General features: G+C 52.6%; 7 protein-coding genes across 7 annotated transcripts; 3 read left to right on the top strand and 4 right to left on the bottom strand.

Moving 5' to 3' along the window:
- Positions 1–2,702: 2,702 nt before the first annotated feature.
- A1O5_08452 (uncharacterized protein) lies at positions 2,703–3,812 on the top strand (the record flags this gene model as incomplete). The annotated part of the gene is made up of 2 exons (XM_007749034.1): positions 2,703–2,765; positions 2,817–3,812. 2 exons carry the CDS (start codon positions 2,703–2,705, stop codon positions 3,810–3,812), a joined length of 1,059 nt encoding a protein of 352 aa, XP_007747224.1.
- A 150-nt stretch (positions 3,813–3,962) lies between these two features.
- On the bottom strand, positions 3,963–4,841 carry A1O5_08451 (uncharacterized protein; the record flags this gene model as incomplete). The annotated part of the gene is made up of 1 exon (XM_007749033.1): positions 3,963–4,841. One exon carries the CDS (start codon positions 4,839–4,841, stop codon positions 3,963–3,965), a length of 879 nt encoding a protein of 292 aa, XP_007747223.1.
- Positions 4,842–5,176: 335 nt separating this feature from the next.
- On the top strand, positions 5,177–5,686 carry A1O5_08450 (uncharacterized protein; the record flags this gene model as incomplete). Its single annotated transcript, XM_007749032.1, has 1 exon — positions 5,177–5,686. The coding sequence occupies one exon, from the start codon at positions 5,177–5,179 to the stop codon at positions 5,684–5,686; it is 510 nt and encodes a 169-aa protein (XP_007747222.1).
- A 496-nt stretch (positions 5,687–6,182) lies between these two features.
- On the bottom strand, positions 6,183–6,656 carry A1O5_08449 (uncharacterized protein; the record flags this gene model as incomplete). Its single annotated transcript, XM_007749031.1, has 1 exon — positions 6,183–6,656. The coding sequence occupies one exon, from the start codon at positions 6,654–6,656 to the stop codon at positions 6,183–6,185; it is 474 nt and encodes a 157-aa protein (XP_007747221.1).
- A 1,294-nt stretch (positions 6,657–7,950) lies between these two features.
- Positions 7,951–9,385, bottom strand: A1O5_08448 (uncharacterized protein; the record flags this gene model as incomplete). Its single annotated transcript, XM_007749030.1, has 2 exons — positions 7,951–8,831; positions 8,896–9,385. 2 exons carry the CDS (start codon positions 9,383–9,385, stop codon positions 7,951–7,953), a joined length of 1,371 nt encoding a protein of 456 aa, XP_007747220.1.
- Positions 9,386–10,251: 866 nt separating this feature from the next.
- Positions 10,252–12,572, top strand: A1O5_08447 (uncharacterized protein; the record flags this gene model as incomplete). Its single annotated transcript, XM_007749029.1, has 11 exons — positions 10,252–10,373; positions 10,437–10,530; positions 10,658–10,766; positions 10,873–11,024; positions 11,080–11,147; positions 11,211–11,381; positions 11,477–11,525; positions 11,592–11,653; positions 11,743–11,870; positions 11,974–12,191; positions 12,288–12,572. 11 exons carry the CDS (start codon positions 10,252–10,254, stop codon positions 12,570–12,572), a joined length of 1,458 nt encoding a protein of 485 aa, XP_007747219.1.
- Positions 12,573–13,043: 471 nt separating this feature from the next.
- On the bottom strand, positions 13,044–13,738 carry A1O5_08446 (uncharacterized protein; the record flags this gene model as incomplete). Its single annotated transcript, XM_007749028.1, has 2 exons — positions 13,044–13,134; positions 13,197–13,738. The coding sequence occupies 2 exons, from the start codon at positions 13,736–13,738 to the stop codon at positions 13,044–13,046; spliced, it is 633 nt and encodes a 210-aa protein (XP_007747218.1).
- Between the last annotated feature and the right edge of the window lie 1,040 nt (positions 13,739–14,778).

The raw sequence follows: 14,778 nt of genomic DNA, 5'->3' as shown, positions 1-14,778 counted from the left end.
ACGAGTTCGAGGGAGACTCGAGGAGTAGCAGGGAGCGGACCAGCGCCGAGGACGATAACGAGGGATGTCTGGGAGCAGATTGTCAGGTCTGTGATAGGGAGAAAATGACAATGACAGCAAGCAAGGAGGCAAATGGGAGGGATTGGACATACCACCAGAGCAAGAATCGACAGATTCTGTTTCTTCCCCAGGTTCCACAGATAGACAGGCGACGGCAATAGGACGGCGAGAAAGGGAGCGAAGGAGGCGGGATGGTACGAGGCTCGCGGGCCAGCGTGTGGTTGCTATTGTTGGCTGCTGTTGATCAATTCAATCAATGGCGGCCGTGGCAAGGGAGAGGTGTGGTTGGTGGTTGCGGTGCAAAGAGAACCAATCAATGGGGTGTGAGCAAGGGATGGAAGCGCGACAATAGGGACAGCCCCCAGGAAGGATTTCCCAGATTCAATAGCGTAGGTAGGTGTACGGCAGTACGAGCAATCAAATCAATCAGATCCAAGAGACACAGACAGTCAAGTTGTGCTCGGTGGTGTGTGATGCGTGTGGGAGGCGTGGGCTTGTTGTGGCGGATTTCTGCTCCAGTGGGAGAGAGGATTGACAGTGAGGTGTGTGGAAAGGGAACAGGAACAAGAAGCAAGCAAGCAAGCAAGCAAAAAAAGCTTTCGTTTTCGGAAAAAGAGCCCCCACACACAGACACACACAATAATGCAAGAGGATCAAGAGGATGTGGAGCATTTGGGAAGCAGGGCTTGTACCCAGTACCGAGTAAGGGCCCCCTGGTGTGGTGATGCTGCTTGCTGGTGCAAGTGGTGGTAGGTACTGGGTAAGTAGATGCAGGTGCAGGCGGAGGGTGCAGCTGCAGACTCCAGAAGCAGCAGACGAGATCGATACCAAACCGCAATGAGATGTGACAGGCGCAGGCGTGATGCGTGGTCTGCCTGCACCTTTCCCTTCTACAATACTGGGCACCTACTCCTTACTGGGCAGTCACCGCATACCACGACACCACGACACCACAACATACAATCATACTTGCTGTCACTGTCACTGTCACTCTCACTCTTACTCTGACTCTGACTCTCATTGTTCGAGTACAGGATTGTCCTCACTCTCTCCTCTAGCCCCCATTCCCCCCCCCCCCCGGTATTACGAGGTAAGTCCTCGAGTCGCAAATCACTTTCCGCTGCCGATTCCTTCTCCCAAACCCCACCCTTCTCGTCTCCCTGAATACCCCTGTTCACATTTCGCACCGGTGCTGTGCTCGAACGATTGGAAAACAATGGAACGCCCCAAACGCCCCTCCAGAGACATCCTTGACCCGTTCCCGCGGGATGGCGCCGCCATGCTCACGCCGCCAAAACACGCCAGTCCTTACCCAAACAGTGCCCGCGACTGCCCGCCCTTCCCTGATCCAGTCGAGACAGCTCCGGCAAAACCGTAGTTGGCGCCCAGCTTCTCGGGATGCCAACTCGAGGCGGGCTTGGGCGGGCTATCACAGTTCTTTTCCCCGAGAGTGGCCATTCCTAACGACTTTACTAACCTTGTTCTAGTGGCTCGCGGCTAGAAATCTGGTGGCTTGCCGTGCTGTAACAACTGTCAGGGCCCAGCTCCTCCGTACTTCTCCTCGCATCCCCCTTCCTTACCTCATAATGGGAGATTATGACCAATGAAAGGTGGCTGGGATTGCCGATCGACCTGGCAGAAGCAAACATATTCAGAGTACCTGAACTTGGGTGGCCTGGGTTCGAAACGCGAGTAATTGCTGACCGTTGGATACGCCCACGTGAAGCCCAGCCAGGTCGAGGGTCGTGTTTCAGCATTCCAGGAAGTGACAAGGCCAGGGGTAAGAAGACGAAGCTTCTGATGTGGAAGCTGAAGCCCTGATAAGGTTTGAGGCACCTACAGTATGTACTTACGAGTACTGGGTAGAATAACGAGGTCAATGAGCTCGCCAAAGGGCCTTGTCTCCAATCACGATGCCATCTCTTCGCGCTCCCACCCCCCACCCCCCCGGTGCCTGGCGTCGCGTCTCGACGTGTTTCGAACCATCTACTGGGTACATGAACATGCTATTGGGGGCTGATAGGAACATACTCGTACGTCCGCAGTCTGGACGACTGCCTTACCCCCACTGAGATCCGAAGATGTTCATGTATACTGCTGACAAGACTAATATATATATATATATATATATATGCCCAGTTGCCTGTCAGGGTTGAATGATTCATCTGCATTCCCTAGGCCAATCAGGCAGAGGCCTCCGATCCTGATCTGTTTGAAGGCACAAACCACCACCGATTCGGATCGGGATGTAGCCGGGGTAGGAAAACAAGACCCCCGCATTGTCCCGTTACTCTTATGTCCGAGCAGCGCCTCATGAATCCCGAATGAGGGACGGCGACGAACTGGCTCAAGTACGCGCGGTGCCGTCACAAAATGCCGAGGTCATTGAGGGGATTTGATCCACCGGTCATATCGACTGTCTGGAGCCCCGCGGCTGAACAAAGTGGGAGGATTGCATAGGTATTCGAAGTACGAAGTACATTAATAAGACAGGCCTCCTACCGAGAGTCATCATCCTCACAATATAAAAGGAGCTGCTATATCCTCGTTGATGAGACGAGAAATTCAATCACAACTCCAATCTCCCCAAAGCCCTGCTGCCTTCGGTACCAAAGACGAGCAGACTTCAACCCCCAGTCATCATGTCGTACACAGACAAGGAGTCTCTTCTCGCCCTGGGCCAGATGGACCCCGAGCTCAAAGCGGTTCGTACACGAGCAGACTCCGCGTAGCCGCCCTCTGACAGAGCCATATAGTTTCTTGAGAAAGCCAATCTGCCTCCGCCAGACTATAGCAGTCTCGACGACTTCAAGGCGATGGTGGACAAACGCAACGCTGACGCCATGAAAATCCTGGGCGAACCTCCCCCAGAAGTCAAGCAGACCGAGTTACAATATCCCGCTGAAGACGGCACCAAGCTGCGTGCAAAGCTCTATCAACCCGCGAACCCACCCAAGAACGGAAGCCCCTTAATCGTCATGTACCATGGTGGAGGATTCTGTATTGGAGCACCAGAGGGTGAGGAGCAGACATGTCGCAACTTTGTCCAGGCCTTCGGTGCTGTCTGTATCTCAGCCTCGTACCGCCTTGCTCCCCAGTTCAAATTTCCATATGCCCCCAAAGACTCTTGGGACTGCCTAAAATGGGCGGCGGCGAACGCAAAGTCCTGGGGCGCCGATCCTTCACTCGGCTTTGTCATTGGAGGAACTTCGGCCGGAGGTAATATAACGGCTGTCCTGGCTCATGTCGCGCGAGACGAGAAATTGTCGCCCCCTTTGACAGGCCAATACCTCGCAATCCCTGCGGTCCTGCCTGACAAGAAGGTCCCAAAGGCGTACCAGCAGTATTTTCTGTCGTATGAACAAAATCGAAACGCACCTGTCCTGCCTGTTGCGGCGATAGATATGTTCATGCGGGGTTACGAGCCTGACGAGGACGATGGTGTCTGGTACGCTCCCTTTAACCATCCCAAGGGTCACAAAGATCTGCCCCCTGCACTGTTCCAAATTGACGGAATGGACCCGCTGAGAGATGAGGCGATCATCTATGAGCGCGTCCTGCGGGAAGAAAATGGGATCAAGACCAAGATGTATATCTACCCTGGGGAGCCGCATGGGCATTGGGGATTCTTCCCTTTTTTGGAGGCAAGTCAAAAGTTTCGTCGGGAGCAGGTCGAGGGCATGAGTTGGTTGTTAGGAAGAGAGGCCGATTTCAGCAAGGTCATCACCAAGGCTGTGGCTGCTGGTGTGTAAGCAGAAGCAGCCCTATCTCCTGTGTTGGTTGACATAGAAGAGCGCTAGAGCACTTTGTCCCAGAAGAGAACAATACATCGTACCCCATTAGATGTCATGGTTCATTTCGATTCTTTGTTTGTGTCGTGAGAAGCCTTGGACCTCCGGTTCTTATTTCTTTCTCTCTCTAATCTTAAACCTGATTCCATTCTTATTCACCCCACCGACCGTCCTCGCCATCTTCGCCCGCTGCAACTCCAACTGGTCGGCCGCGGCAAGGACTTCTCGCTGTCGAGTTTTCAGGGCCTCGAGCTTTGCCACGCGCATATCCTGAAGGCGTTTCCTCCTTTTCCGCTCGACACGCAGACGACTCAGAGCGTCTTGTTCCGCTCGGATAGCTTTCTTGGATTTTGGCTTCGGTGGATCGTCTTTGTCTTCAATGACTTGGATCAGTGTGGTCGTCGTCGTCATCTTAGTTCGTTGCATAGGTTGATCTGTTTCGGCCTCTTCTTGAGATTGATCTTGTAGCACTTCCCCATTCAATGCCCGCTTCTTCCCTCTGGCTGCCTTTTCACCTTGATCGTCCTCGAACGTCTCCTTCGTCCCTGTCCTCGACTTTCCGAGCGTAACACTATCCATGCCCACCTCTTGGGTCAATCTCTCAATCTCCCTCCTGCCCTTGGCCGCCACGGTCCTCAAGTACCCAATATCCTGTGTCTTCAGCAACTTGACCGCGTCGTGACTCAATGGGACACCTTCTCTTGGTTTCTTGCTCCCAGCACTATCATTATCGTCGTCGCCAGATTGCTTGGATTTGTGTTTTCCCAGCCCCGCCCTCCCTTGACTGATCATGCCAAAGGCAAACTCATCTGGGTTTCTCTCCTTGGCCTTTTGCGACAGTTGGGAAAGTTTTTTCTTCTTGAGATTATAGTCCTGCGCTCGGAGGGAGTAGTCCTTGTGTTTTTCGAGCAAGCCCCATTTTTCGCGAGAGGTGGGTTGAGATCGTTCTTTGTGTGGGCGCCGGGAGACGGCGTTGCGGAGGGAAGACATCCTTTCCTTTCGGTCCTGGGAGCGCGCAGTCGTCGAAAGAGGACTATGGAGATTCGAAAAGGAACGGGTCGCAGGCAGGCCAAGCGCGATAGTTGTGTGTAGGATGTCAACAAAATATTCAGATGTTTTGGAGAAATTTCCTGCACCCTGGAAAGTCATCATGCGCAGGTTTCTCCACACCTGCTACTTTGTGTCCTCGGAGCTCTCCAGACCAGTTTAATTGCTCACCATCGACCACCTCATTGCACGCAAAGCAGACCTGCGACGAACAGCTCACAGCCGACTCTGTAGAGCTGACTGATCTGTTTTATTAGTCATTCAGAGCCTCCTGAACAATGGAGATGGCTCCGTCTATCATCCCTGAACTACATCGACAATCTCTCCCGACCCGCAGCAGACAGCAGCCTCAAAATAACCTTCATAATCCTCTTCCCCTATCTGCTTCTCAAGAAGCTGAAGTTCGCAATCTTTACCACAAACGTGTCCGCACAAAATGCGCCGACGTGATTAAAGATTTTGCCGATTGCGCCCGCGGCCGCACCATCAGCGTCGCCTGGCATTGCCGCGACCAACATTTGGCCATGAACAGCTGCATGATCCAGTACGCCACGAAGGCGGAGGAAGATGCAGCGAGGGAAGAGTGGTTCCAAGGGATTTTGGCCAGGAGGAAGCAGAGGGAGGAGGAGCTTGCTGCCGTAGAGAGACGGAGGACGGAAGTTATTGAGATGACGAGACGGCAGGAGGAAAAGGAAAGGGTAGAGGCAGAGAGGAAGAAGAAGGAACAGGAGGAAAGCAAAAGAGAGAAAGATGGAGCCAAAGCAAAAGGAGGGTTTTGGTGGCGATGATGAATGTGCTGAGAGATTCGAGGACTGATTGGATCATGGAAGGAGACAACACAGTCGTCGAAGCTGCATCGGAATGAAAGCATTGAGCTCGGACTGACATCGAGCACATGCAGCCACATCCACGACAGGCCTTTCGGCAACTCCTTCGACTTTGGACTATCGAGCCCAGCGGAGACAACTCAACGGACAGCGTTCCATGCACCGCATTGGGAAGGGAACAGCTCGCAGCATATCCTCCATCGAAGCGGCACATTGAGTCCATCTCAGCTGTGTTGGACCACTATCCTTGACACCCGCATTTGCTTCGCACCACAGCCGCCGAGACGTACACCATCGTTCCCCTAGCTTAAAGGCCACAGCACAAGATTTCTGGCTCGAGACAACCTCCCTAGATTTGATCGGTCGATCTCTCAGAACATTGAGGAAAAGGGAGAGCGTCCGCGTACACAGCCTCCAACGACAACTCTCAACTCTCGCCAATGAACCGCGCAACTCTTTACCATCTGCGTAACCGTCCATGATCGCGCTCAAACTCTTCCAGCCCGGGAATCTCCATAACCTCCATTCCCTCCTCGATCTCACCGTTGGTGTGAGTCTCAACCTCCCTTGCCGTTGGCCCCTCGATCTCACCATGCCATTCCAAAATCTCATCTTCCCAATCCTGATCCCCTTCAACCTCTTCGAGGATCTGTTGCAATCTCTGCTCTTGCCCTCGGTCCTCTGCAGGGCTGGGGTCTCTCCAGTGCTTCTCTGCCTCACTCCAGGCCTGTCTTTCGGCTTCGACGCGTGCGCGGTAACGGGCGTCGAGGTCCCATCTTTCCTGGATGTGGAGGTAGATCACATACACCGCAAGGAGCCAGGTTAGAATATTGCAGATGGCAATGAAGACTTCGAAGGGCGTCGGCTCTCCATTTGTTGCTGTGGTTGGCTGTGACGAAGGTGGCCGGGGCGATCCTAGCACTGTGCTCATTCTGTATGTCGGTCAGATTTGTGGCGGGTTAGGCGGGGGGGCGTCAATGACAACTGTTTGGGCTTCGCTTTGTGGATGGTGGAATGATGATATTCGACCAAGATTCCGTTCGTCGAGGATATGAAAGTCGTTTGGGCCTATTTGAGCGCAGTAGGAATTGTGGTCTGCTGGTTTTCCGGGGGCCCGGTTGCAATGATGGCAAATATGGGTCCGTGTCTGAAGGGCATGTTTGTCCGCAGTTCAAAAACAAAGGATTTTGATACAAACGCAAGCAAGCAACGCAAAAAAGTTTCAGGGTGATTGTGACCCACAGAAACGCGCGGAATCAAGTGCGTGCAATCAGCAGATTCAACTCGCGGCGCATACTGGTGACAATCAATTAAACGGACGAGGAGAAAACGGAATGTGCGAGCCTTGTTGAGCCGCTTTGCTTGCTGTCTGTTTATTGTTCAGTTTGAGTGGCTTTGGGTTCGTCGATCCGCGAAATCCTACATCGGGATGTCCAGACGCACCGGTGGTGAAGGCTTGTTCGTCATGTAACCCGGGTCGTCGATTCGCAAAAAGCCGTACTAGGCGCACGCCCTTGGAGCCAGGTCTATTGATTGCCCTAGTATCACGCACAGATAGATAGACCAGACTCGGGCCGGCGATATGATAGATTCGTGATACATAGTAGGAGGTGCACACCATGGGAGAAGTTGTCTTTATTGAAAAGGACGCCCTTTCCATGTCCACCTAAGTCGGATACATTGTCCTGTTCCCCCCTCAAGCCCAACATTTACGATCTCTAGACTGTCTTTTCCGTGCCTTCTTCGGCCGCAGAGGGATGTGGCTCGACGTACCTCGTAGTCAATGAAAGCGGAAAGAGCGTCTGCCCGATGTGCATTCCATCCGACTTCTTCTGGAACTCCTTGCGCAATTCCTCGAGGCGCCCACGCACAAACTTGACGGCCGGCTGGCTGCTGATATCGGTGACGAACTCGCATGGTGTGATCGTGACCATAGATCAGGTGTGAAGCGCGCTGTCATGGCATGTGGTACATTGAGTCTCGCCACCTCGTCTTGCGACGGTGCAGAAGAAGGGATGACAATCCTGTGTCAAACAGTTTCCGTGCACAAATGTCATTATCCATAGGGGTCCTCATGGCTGTTCTCAAATATGAGACATGTTCATTGTTCTTCTTGCTATTTATGATCCGACAGACTTTGCAACCGGTTTGATATGATATAATATGCGAGATGGGATGCGCAAGCAAGTCTTTCGAGGATCATGGCATCTTCATAGATAGTCACGTCACCACTTCAAGTCGGCGTCCCAGGTATCGCAAAACCTCCCAACGGCCGCAACGAACATGGCGATGTGCTCCTCCGTGAGCATAATGTTGAGTGCCACGAATCCTCTTGCCGCCAGGTAGATGCCTTGCTCCAGCATGTGGTGATAGAAGAGGTCCTGCAATGTGCCTGCCTCAGGGCCGGCGAATTGAATTGCCATGAGACTTCCTACGCCCTTGATGAACATCTTGGGCGGCCGCTGTGGGTGGTCTGGCGTGGTGTGCATGTCGTCGGTGACTGGGCCTGACGGGACTGTGTTGCCTTGCAAGATGCCCCGTTTCGAAAGCACGGCCTCAATTGCCGTCCTCATACGATCGCCCAGCGCGTTCAGGCCGTTGATCGTCTCTGGGTCCAGTAGTCTGCATCCTGCTATCCCGGCGCTCATGGTAAAACAGTTGTTGTTGTACGTGCCCGGGTGTTGGAGTCTTCCGTCGCGTGGGTCGTAAAGTTTCATGATGTCTCTCCTGCCCCCGAATGCCCCAAAACTCATCCCGCCACCCACCCACTTGCCTAGCGTCATGAGGTCTGGGATGATGCCCCTTTGGCTGCCGAGGCCATGGTAGTGAAGGCGCGAAGTCATGACTTCGTCGAAAATCAGTAGCGCGCCGTGTTCGGTCGCCAGGCGGCGGAGTGTGGAAAGGAATTCGCTGCTCGCGGCATAGCAACCCCCTGACCCGAGCATGGGTTCCAGTAAGATTGCGGCGAGGGAATCCTTGGGAAGAGAGTTGACCAGAGATTCGGTGCCCTGGACGTCGTTGTATGTGCCGACGATGAAGTCATGCGGGAGGTTGATCGAGGTTTTGTCCGAGGGTGTCCGTCCCGAGATCGTCGAACCATGGTAGCCTGGGGTTTATGTGGGTTAAAAAGAAAGGCGCTTTCAATGATTCTGCAAGGGGGTTGGTTTTACCTTTGTAAAAGATGAGGATCTTCTTCTTTCCAGTGAAAGCCAGAGCTGTAGCAAGTGCCATCATATTGGCTTCGGTGCCCGAGTTGACAAACCTGACCAGCTCCATTGCAGGAAACCGCTCACACACAATCTTTGCGAGTTCCGGCTCCATCTTGTTGTGACCTCCATAGTTCCAGCCACCCTGCAATGCGGACTCGACCGCTTGTTTTATGACCGGGTGGTTGTGCCCGTAGATGCCTGCAGTATACTCGCCTAGGAAGTCGACATAAGAGTGTCCGTCGACAGTTGTTAGATAGCACTCTTTCCCGTGGTCAATAGTCAGTGGAAACGGATTTGTGTGAAGCACTGTTCGCGTGTTGCCGCCTGGCATGTATTTGCAGGCTTCGTCATGATATTTGCGAGACTGAGGGTTTTTCGACTCATATTCACCGTGGGCGTGGACGATGGCGGCACTAAGGCCAACTTGCCTGGTTTCTGCTAGGGAACCCATGACAATGATAAGGGTAAATGACAAAGAATCAACAGCTCAAATCTGCCTCTTGATCATATCAACAGTGACTTTCATTTGGGGCAGGAAAGATGGGAGAAGGTATAGATGCACTAAATCATGGACATTGTTTGAGAAGGCATCAAAATATCTTCGCGCAACGCCCTGTGATCAATTGATAACCATCGAGCTCGCCCCTGCGACTCTTGCATTGGCGGGATCTCGGTACCCACCATGTTGGAGATGTGCCCGTTCCATTGGGCGATATACGAGTAATAGGTGACGGTCAGCGTGCATTCCTACAGGCGGTGCAGGCGGATAGAGACAAGTTCAACCAGAGTGACAAGAAGGTAGGAGTGACAGGAACTTCGAATTGCCGTCGATTGGATCAGTGACTCGGGGTTGAATGTTGTTCCCAAACGAGTCAATGGTGGATGCTGATGACATGAGCTGGAGGACGTGACTGTCGACGGGATTGTGGCTGGTTGGTGATGTAGTGAGAGACACACGTCGTGCGCCGGCAGAAAAAATTAGCCATGCAATCAAGGTCCTTTAAATCCATCCAGTAGACGATCGACCAAGTGATGAGGAAGCCGTTCTTTTCTTTTTGTCTCTGTGGGATGCACTTCTTCTAGTCTCGCCGCTCACAGCAAAATAAATAGGGCCAGATTCCTCTGCTCTGGGGATCGCAGTCCAAATCGCCAGTGTTTGTTGCCCGTCACTAGCCCCTCGTTTAACTAACTGCCAGACTTCACCTGTCTCTCACCTCCTCCACCTCCCCCAGGGGGCCAAGCAAGCCAAACTCTCCCCGTGAGCCATGAGCTTCTCAGCGAGACGAGTCTCCAGGTCGGCACTGCACGCCAGTCAAGATGGTCGCCGATTCTCCATCCATCCTGAAGATGAAAACATCTCCGGTCCACACCGAACCCTCCGTGACCACCCGAGTCACAAACCGCATGCAGCCCTCGACACTTCAAGAGCTTCGACTGGGGTGATCTGGTGATTGAGCCCACCCTCTCTTTCCCCACAGATCAACGTCTGACGCTAGAATTAGGACCACCGAGCAAGCAGCGCGCCATGGCTTTCACGACGAACCCCAGAGGTGGGCCAATCTGGGCCAAGGCGCACCTGAAGTCGACGATGATATTGTGAGTGCCACTCATCATCTTATCGGCTTCCCTGGCAGCAGCCACGACGATACGGCAATTTTTCACCGGTTCTAGCACGGAAATTATGGTTATTGTGTTACTGATAACATCTTGGGAATGAGCGCAGGAAGGCTGTTTTCCTCGCCCATCATCAATTCCTCTGACCAACAATGGACGAGAATATGGGCCAACAGCAGGCATTAAGTCTCTTCGAGCCGCCGTGGCAAAGCTGTACAGTGCGTCTCCTTTCTGTCAGACATTGTCACCTCTAGGCTTCTGTTATGCCCAGAGTTCTTGCCCCAAATCAGTCGGGGAGTGAGGCTAACCTGAGGGAATTGGAAGACGACAACTACCGTCAGGGCAAGGCGAGCCAGTACTCGTGGGAGAATGTCTGCATTGTGCCAGGAGGAAGAGCCGGGCTGATCAGGATCGCTGCTGTCCTGGGTAACGCGTATCTCGGCTTCTTCATTCCTGATTATACCGCATACAATGAGGTAATGGGTTCGAGAACAGTGTTTCTATGCAACATGGACTAATACACAGATACAGATGTTGTCCCTGTTTCGCAACTTTGTAGCCATACCCACACCTTTGTCTGAAGCCGATGGGTATCATATGTAAGTGCACTAGAGAAACGTAACCACTATTGCGAGGTTTGTTTGAAGCTAACAACTGTTCAGCCATGCCGACAAAATCGCCGACGAGCTGGCACGTGGTACCAGTGTCATCTTAACCTCGAATCCTCGCAATCCAACTGGTCACGCTTTGGATCCTGAAGAGCTTGCCCTGATTCAAGATATTTGTCGGGACAGAGCGACCTTGATCTTTGATGAATTCTACGCCGGTTACAGGTAATATTTCCTTGAAACCTACGCTATATGTCGGGCACATGTTTTCCAATAATCCGTCCTTCCCATTGTGATTCTTCATCACTAATGGAAGATAGGTATGACACCAACTGCGACGGTAGTACGATCTCCGCTGCATCGAACGTTGTAAGTACCAATCTTGATAGACACTCAAGCTTGAGTATGGCAAAGTAGACTAACTGTGATCGCTAGATTGACGTTGATCGGGACGATGTGATTTTGATTGATGGTCTCACAAAGCGCTTCAGACTCCCGTAAGTCTTCTCGAATTCCTGTATCAGGTCTGAAAGTTCCAGAACTCTGTCTTTCCTGATCTCGCCTTCAACGCTGACACCGTAGCCAGAGGGTGGAGGGTCGCTTGGATTGTTGGTCCGAAAGAATTCATCAAAGCGCTTAGCTCATGTGGTAGCTATCTCGATGGTGGCTGCAACGTACCGTTTCAGGAGGCTGCCGTCGCAATGCTTGATCCTCGTAAGTCTCCCTTCCCCAATGGCGCGAACAAAAATGAAAGCCAGATCAAGCTTATCGTCCGACGCTCGTCTCGACGACATCACTAACGTGCATGGAACAAAAGCGAAGGTCAAGGCTGAAATGAAGGCCCTTCAAAGTCACTTCAAGACGAAGCGGGATTACGTTCTCAAGAGACTCGAAGAGATTGGATTCAGATGGAAAGAGCAAAATGTCCCGCAATCGACTTTTTACATATGGTTGGATTTGACGTCGCTTGAGCCGCCATTGCCAAAGAACAGTCCTCTTGACATCTCCAATGGACTTTCTTTCTTTGACGCACTGGTACGATCCCTTCTTTGTCAAACACTTTTTCGATTCTAGCCAAAATCATTGTTATGGCCTCAGTCCTTGTCAGTACAAGCTAATAAAGATTTGCAGCTCCAAGAGCGAACCATCGTAGTCCCCGGAATCTTCTTCGACCTGAACCCAGCAAAGAGACGCGATCTCTTTGATAGTCCTTGCCACCATTTTGTCCGAGTCAGCTATGGTCCCAAAATGGAACAGCTAAAGATGGGGCTTGACGGTATCGAGAGGGTGGTCAAACGTGCGAGGGGCGAGTTTGGACAATTTGACACTGCCATCCACGATGAGCCTGAGAGCAAGAGTCCTCGCAGCCCGGTTCAGTTCTGGAAGGGAAAGGGACAGGGCGAACACTTCCAATGATTTATTGGGCGGCATGATGAGAAATCATAGGTGGAAAGGGGTTCTAAGGATGGTACATTTAGAGATACAACTTTGAGGCCAGACATGCAAATGGTCTCTCCCAACGCCCTTTGTCCAGACTAGGTTCGGCCATAACATTTATGATAGTTTGACTAATGAACATGAAACTTTGAAAACTTGCTAGGAACACACTTTCATTATCTTCCCGTCCCTTTTTTTCCCCATCTTCTTCTTGTCCTTTTCCTATCATAACCTGGCGAGCCCGGCAGGCTGAGGCAATTCGGGGAGCTTTGTCGGTAGCTTTGGTAGCTTGGGCAGCTTCGGGGCTTTCGGTAATAACTTGGGCAATTTCGGCTTGGGCAGCTTGACTTTCGGCAGAGACAAATCAAGCCCTGAGGATCAATTCCTTTCGTTAGCCTTTAGGACCAGATTGTCCACCACAAGAGATAGGGATTGGGGGAGTTTGTGTACTCACAGGAGTGCTAGTGTGAGATCGCCGTGGATGCTGGCCTTGAGCTCAATCTCGATGTCCAGGTTCAGCTCTAGCCTGAGCTTCAAGCCACTGTTCCCCCCCCTCGTCAGTAAACAACGCAAGGGCGGAATGTTCCTGAGAAATAAACGTACTCTTGATCCATGGGGTCTTTCCCGCTGCTGTCCTTGGCGTCGATGGGTTGCGCGGTCTCCAGTGGTTGGGTTGGCGGTGGTCCTCGCCACGGGATCTCACCCCGAAGCATGCGTGCGTATGTCACGGGCCCTTGCATGGATTCCGAAGGGGGTTTGATGCGCTCGAACGGCTGATAGGCAGTTATCGAGCGCGGGTCAGGATTCTTCAGCCATTGCGGATTTTGTCCCTGTTCTCCTGGGTGCAGGTTCGAAGGCTGTGCTCGTCTTGCTACTTGCTGCTGCTGTTGGGGTTCGTAGCCCTCGTCAATCGAGGCCATCGAGGTTGCAGAAGCATTTCCCGCCTGAGCTCGAGCTTGAGCCTGTCTCTGTCGTTGGTTCTGCCGTCTTCGTCGTCTGGACTGGGATCTGGATCGTGATTCATAGCCTTGGTCGTCAGCGCTCGTCGTCGACTGATCAGAGTTGCTGCGCTCTAGCCCCGGCCGACTGGGCTTCTTCCCCCCAGGAGTATTTTCCGGTGTAGGTGTTTGCTGCGGCTCTGACATGGTGGTTACAGGGCGATGAAGAGGACAAAGAGTCGCGGAAGGGAACAGGCGATTCAGCAAATATGGGAGGGGAAGTCGCTACGTGTTCAAATGATTTGAGAGGTAGAGATCAGAGCCAAAAGAAACTGGTACGGGTGAGCAGGATCGGTCGTAGAAACGGGGAGGGCAAGGTCGGAAAAGGCATTCGGGGGAAGAGGCTGCAACAACGACATCATCACGACCAGGGTCTGATGTTCCCCAGACCTGTTCTATCTCGAGCTCCTCAGTTCTGATACTTGTTTGCTTGAAGCAGCGGGATTGCTTGCGCCGCGATCGAAGATGCAGGCCCTGACAACGGTGATGCGATCTGTGCATCGGCCAAGATTTGGGCAGACGTTGATGCATGAGCAGGTTCAATGCAGGAATTCGGAACTTGGAAGAATCCTGGTCAGTGGATCGGGTGATAGGTGGCGCCCATCGCCACTTTTGGATGCAAATATGCCAAGACGTAACGTGGGGTGTGGGGCGTGGCGGGGTGTGGCGTTTTTGTGGCGCTCTACAACCACTCATGGCAGCCGGACGCTGCAAGATGACGCAACGCCTCTAACGTTCCCATCATCTCACCAAGGCTGCCTACCGTACATCCTTGCGCAACCCAAACTTGACGCTCCGACATCCAAAGGCACACTGGCCAGAGGACGCTGGGTCGGCGGTCCTCCGGCGAGCTCAACCATCTTTGGACTTCTGATCAGCGGCAGAACATGGAGTAGCCTGCTCCTATATCAACACTCGGAACTCTGGGAAGGTAAAGATTGACCTACTTATACCTAAGTGATATATTGACAAACACTGACGGCTTAATCGCACCTGATCGGCATCCATCTGTACAAGGACGATGCTTGTTGCTAAGGGCCTGCGAAGAGATGTCCACAATCTGACACCAACATCGCCGATTGAGAGAGGCTTGGTGGCTACGAGGTACTGACTTTTCCGCTTCCCATTTTTGTTGTTACACGTCCCCATTATCCTGCCATGGCCCCTGCCAAATATCAGCCACATCC

This window comes from Cladophialophora psammophila (genome assembly GCF_000585535.1).
Source record: "Cladophialophora psammophila CBS 110553 chromosome Unknown aczJe-supercont1.13, whole genome shotgun sequence".
Classification (NCBI taxonomy): Eukaryota; Fungi; Ascomycota; class Eurotiomycetes; order Chaetothyriales; family Herpotrichiellaceae; genus Cladophialophora; species Cladophialophora psammophila.
Note: the sequence above shows the minus strand (reverse complement) of the source record. Positions and strands in the feature narration are given on the sequence as shown.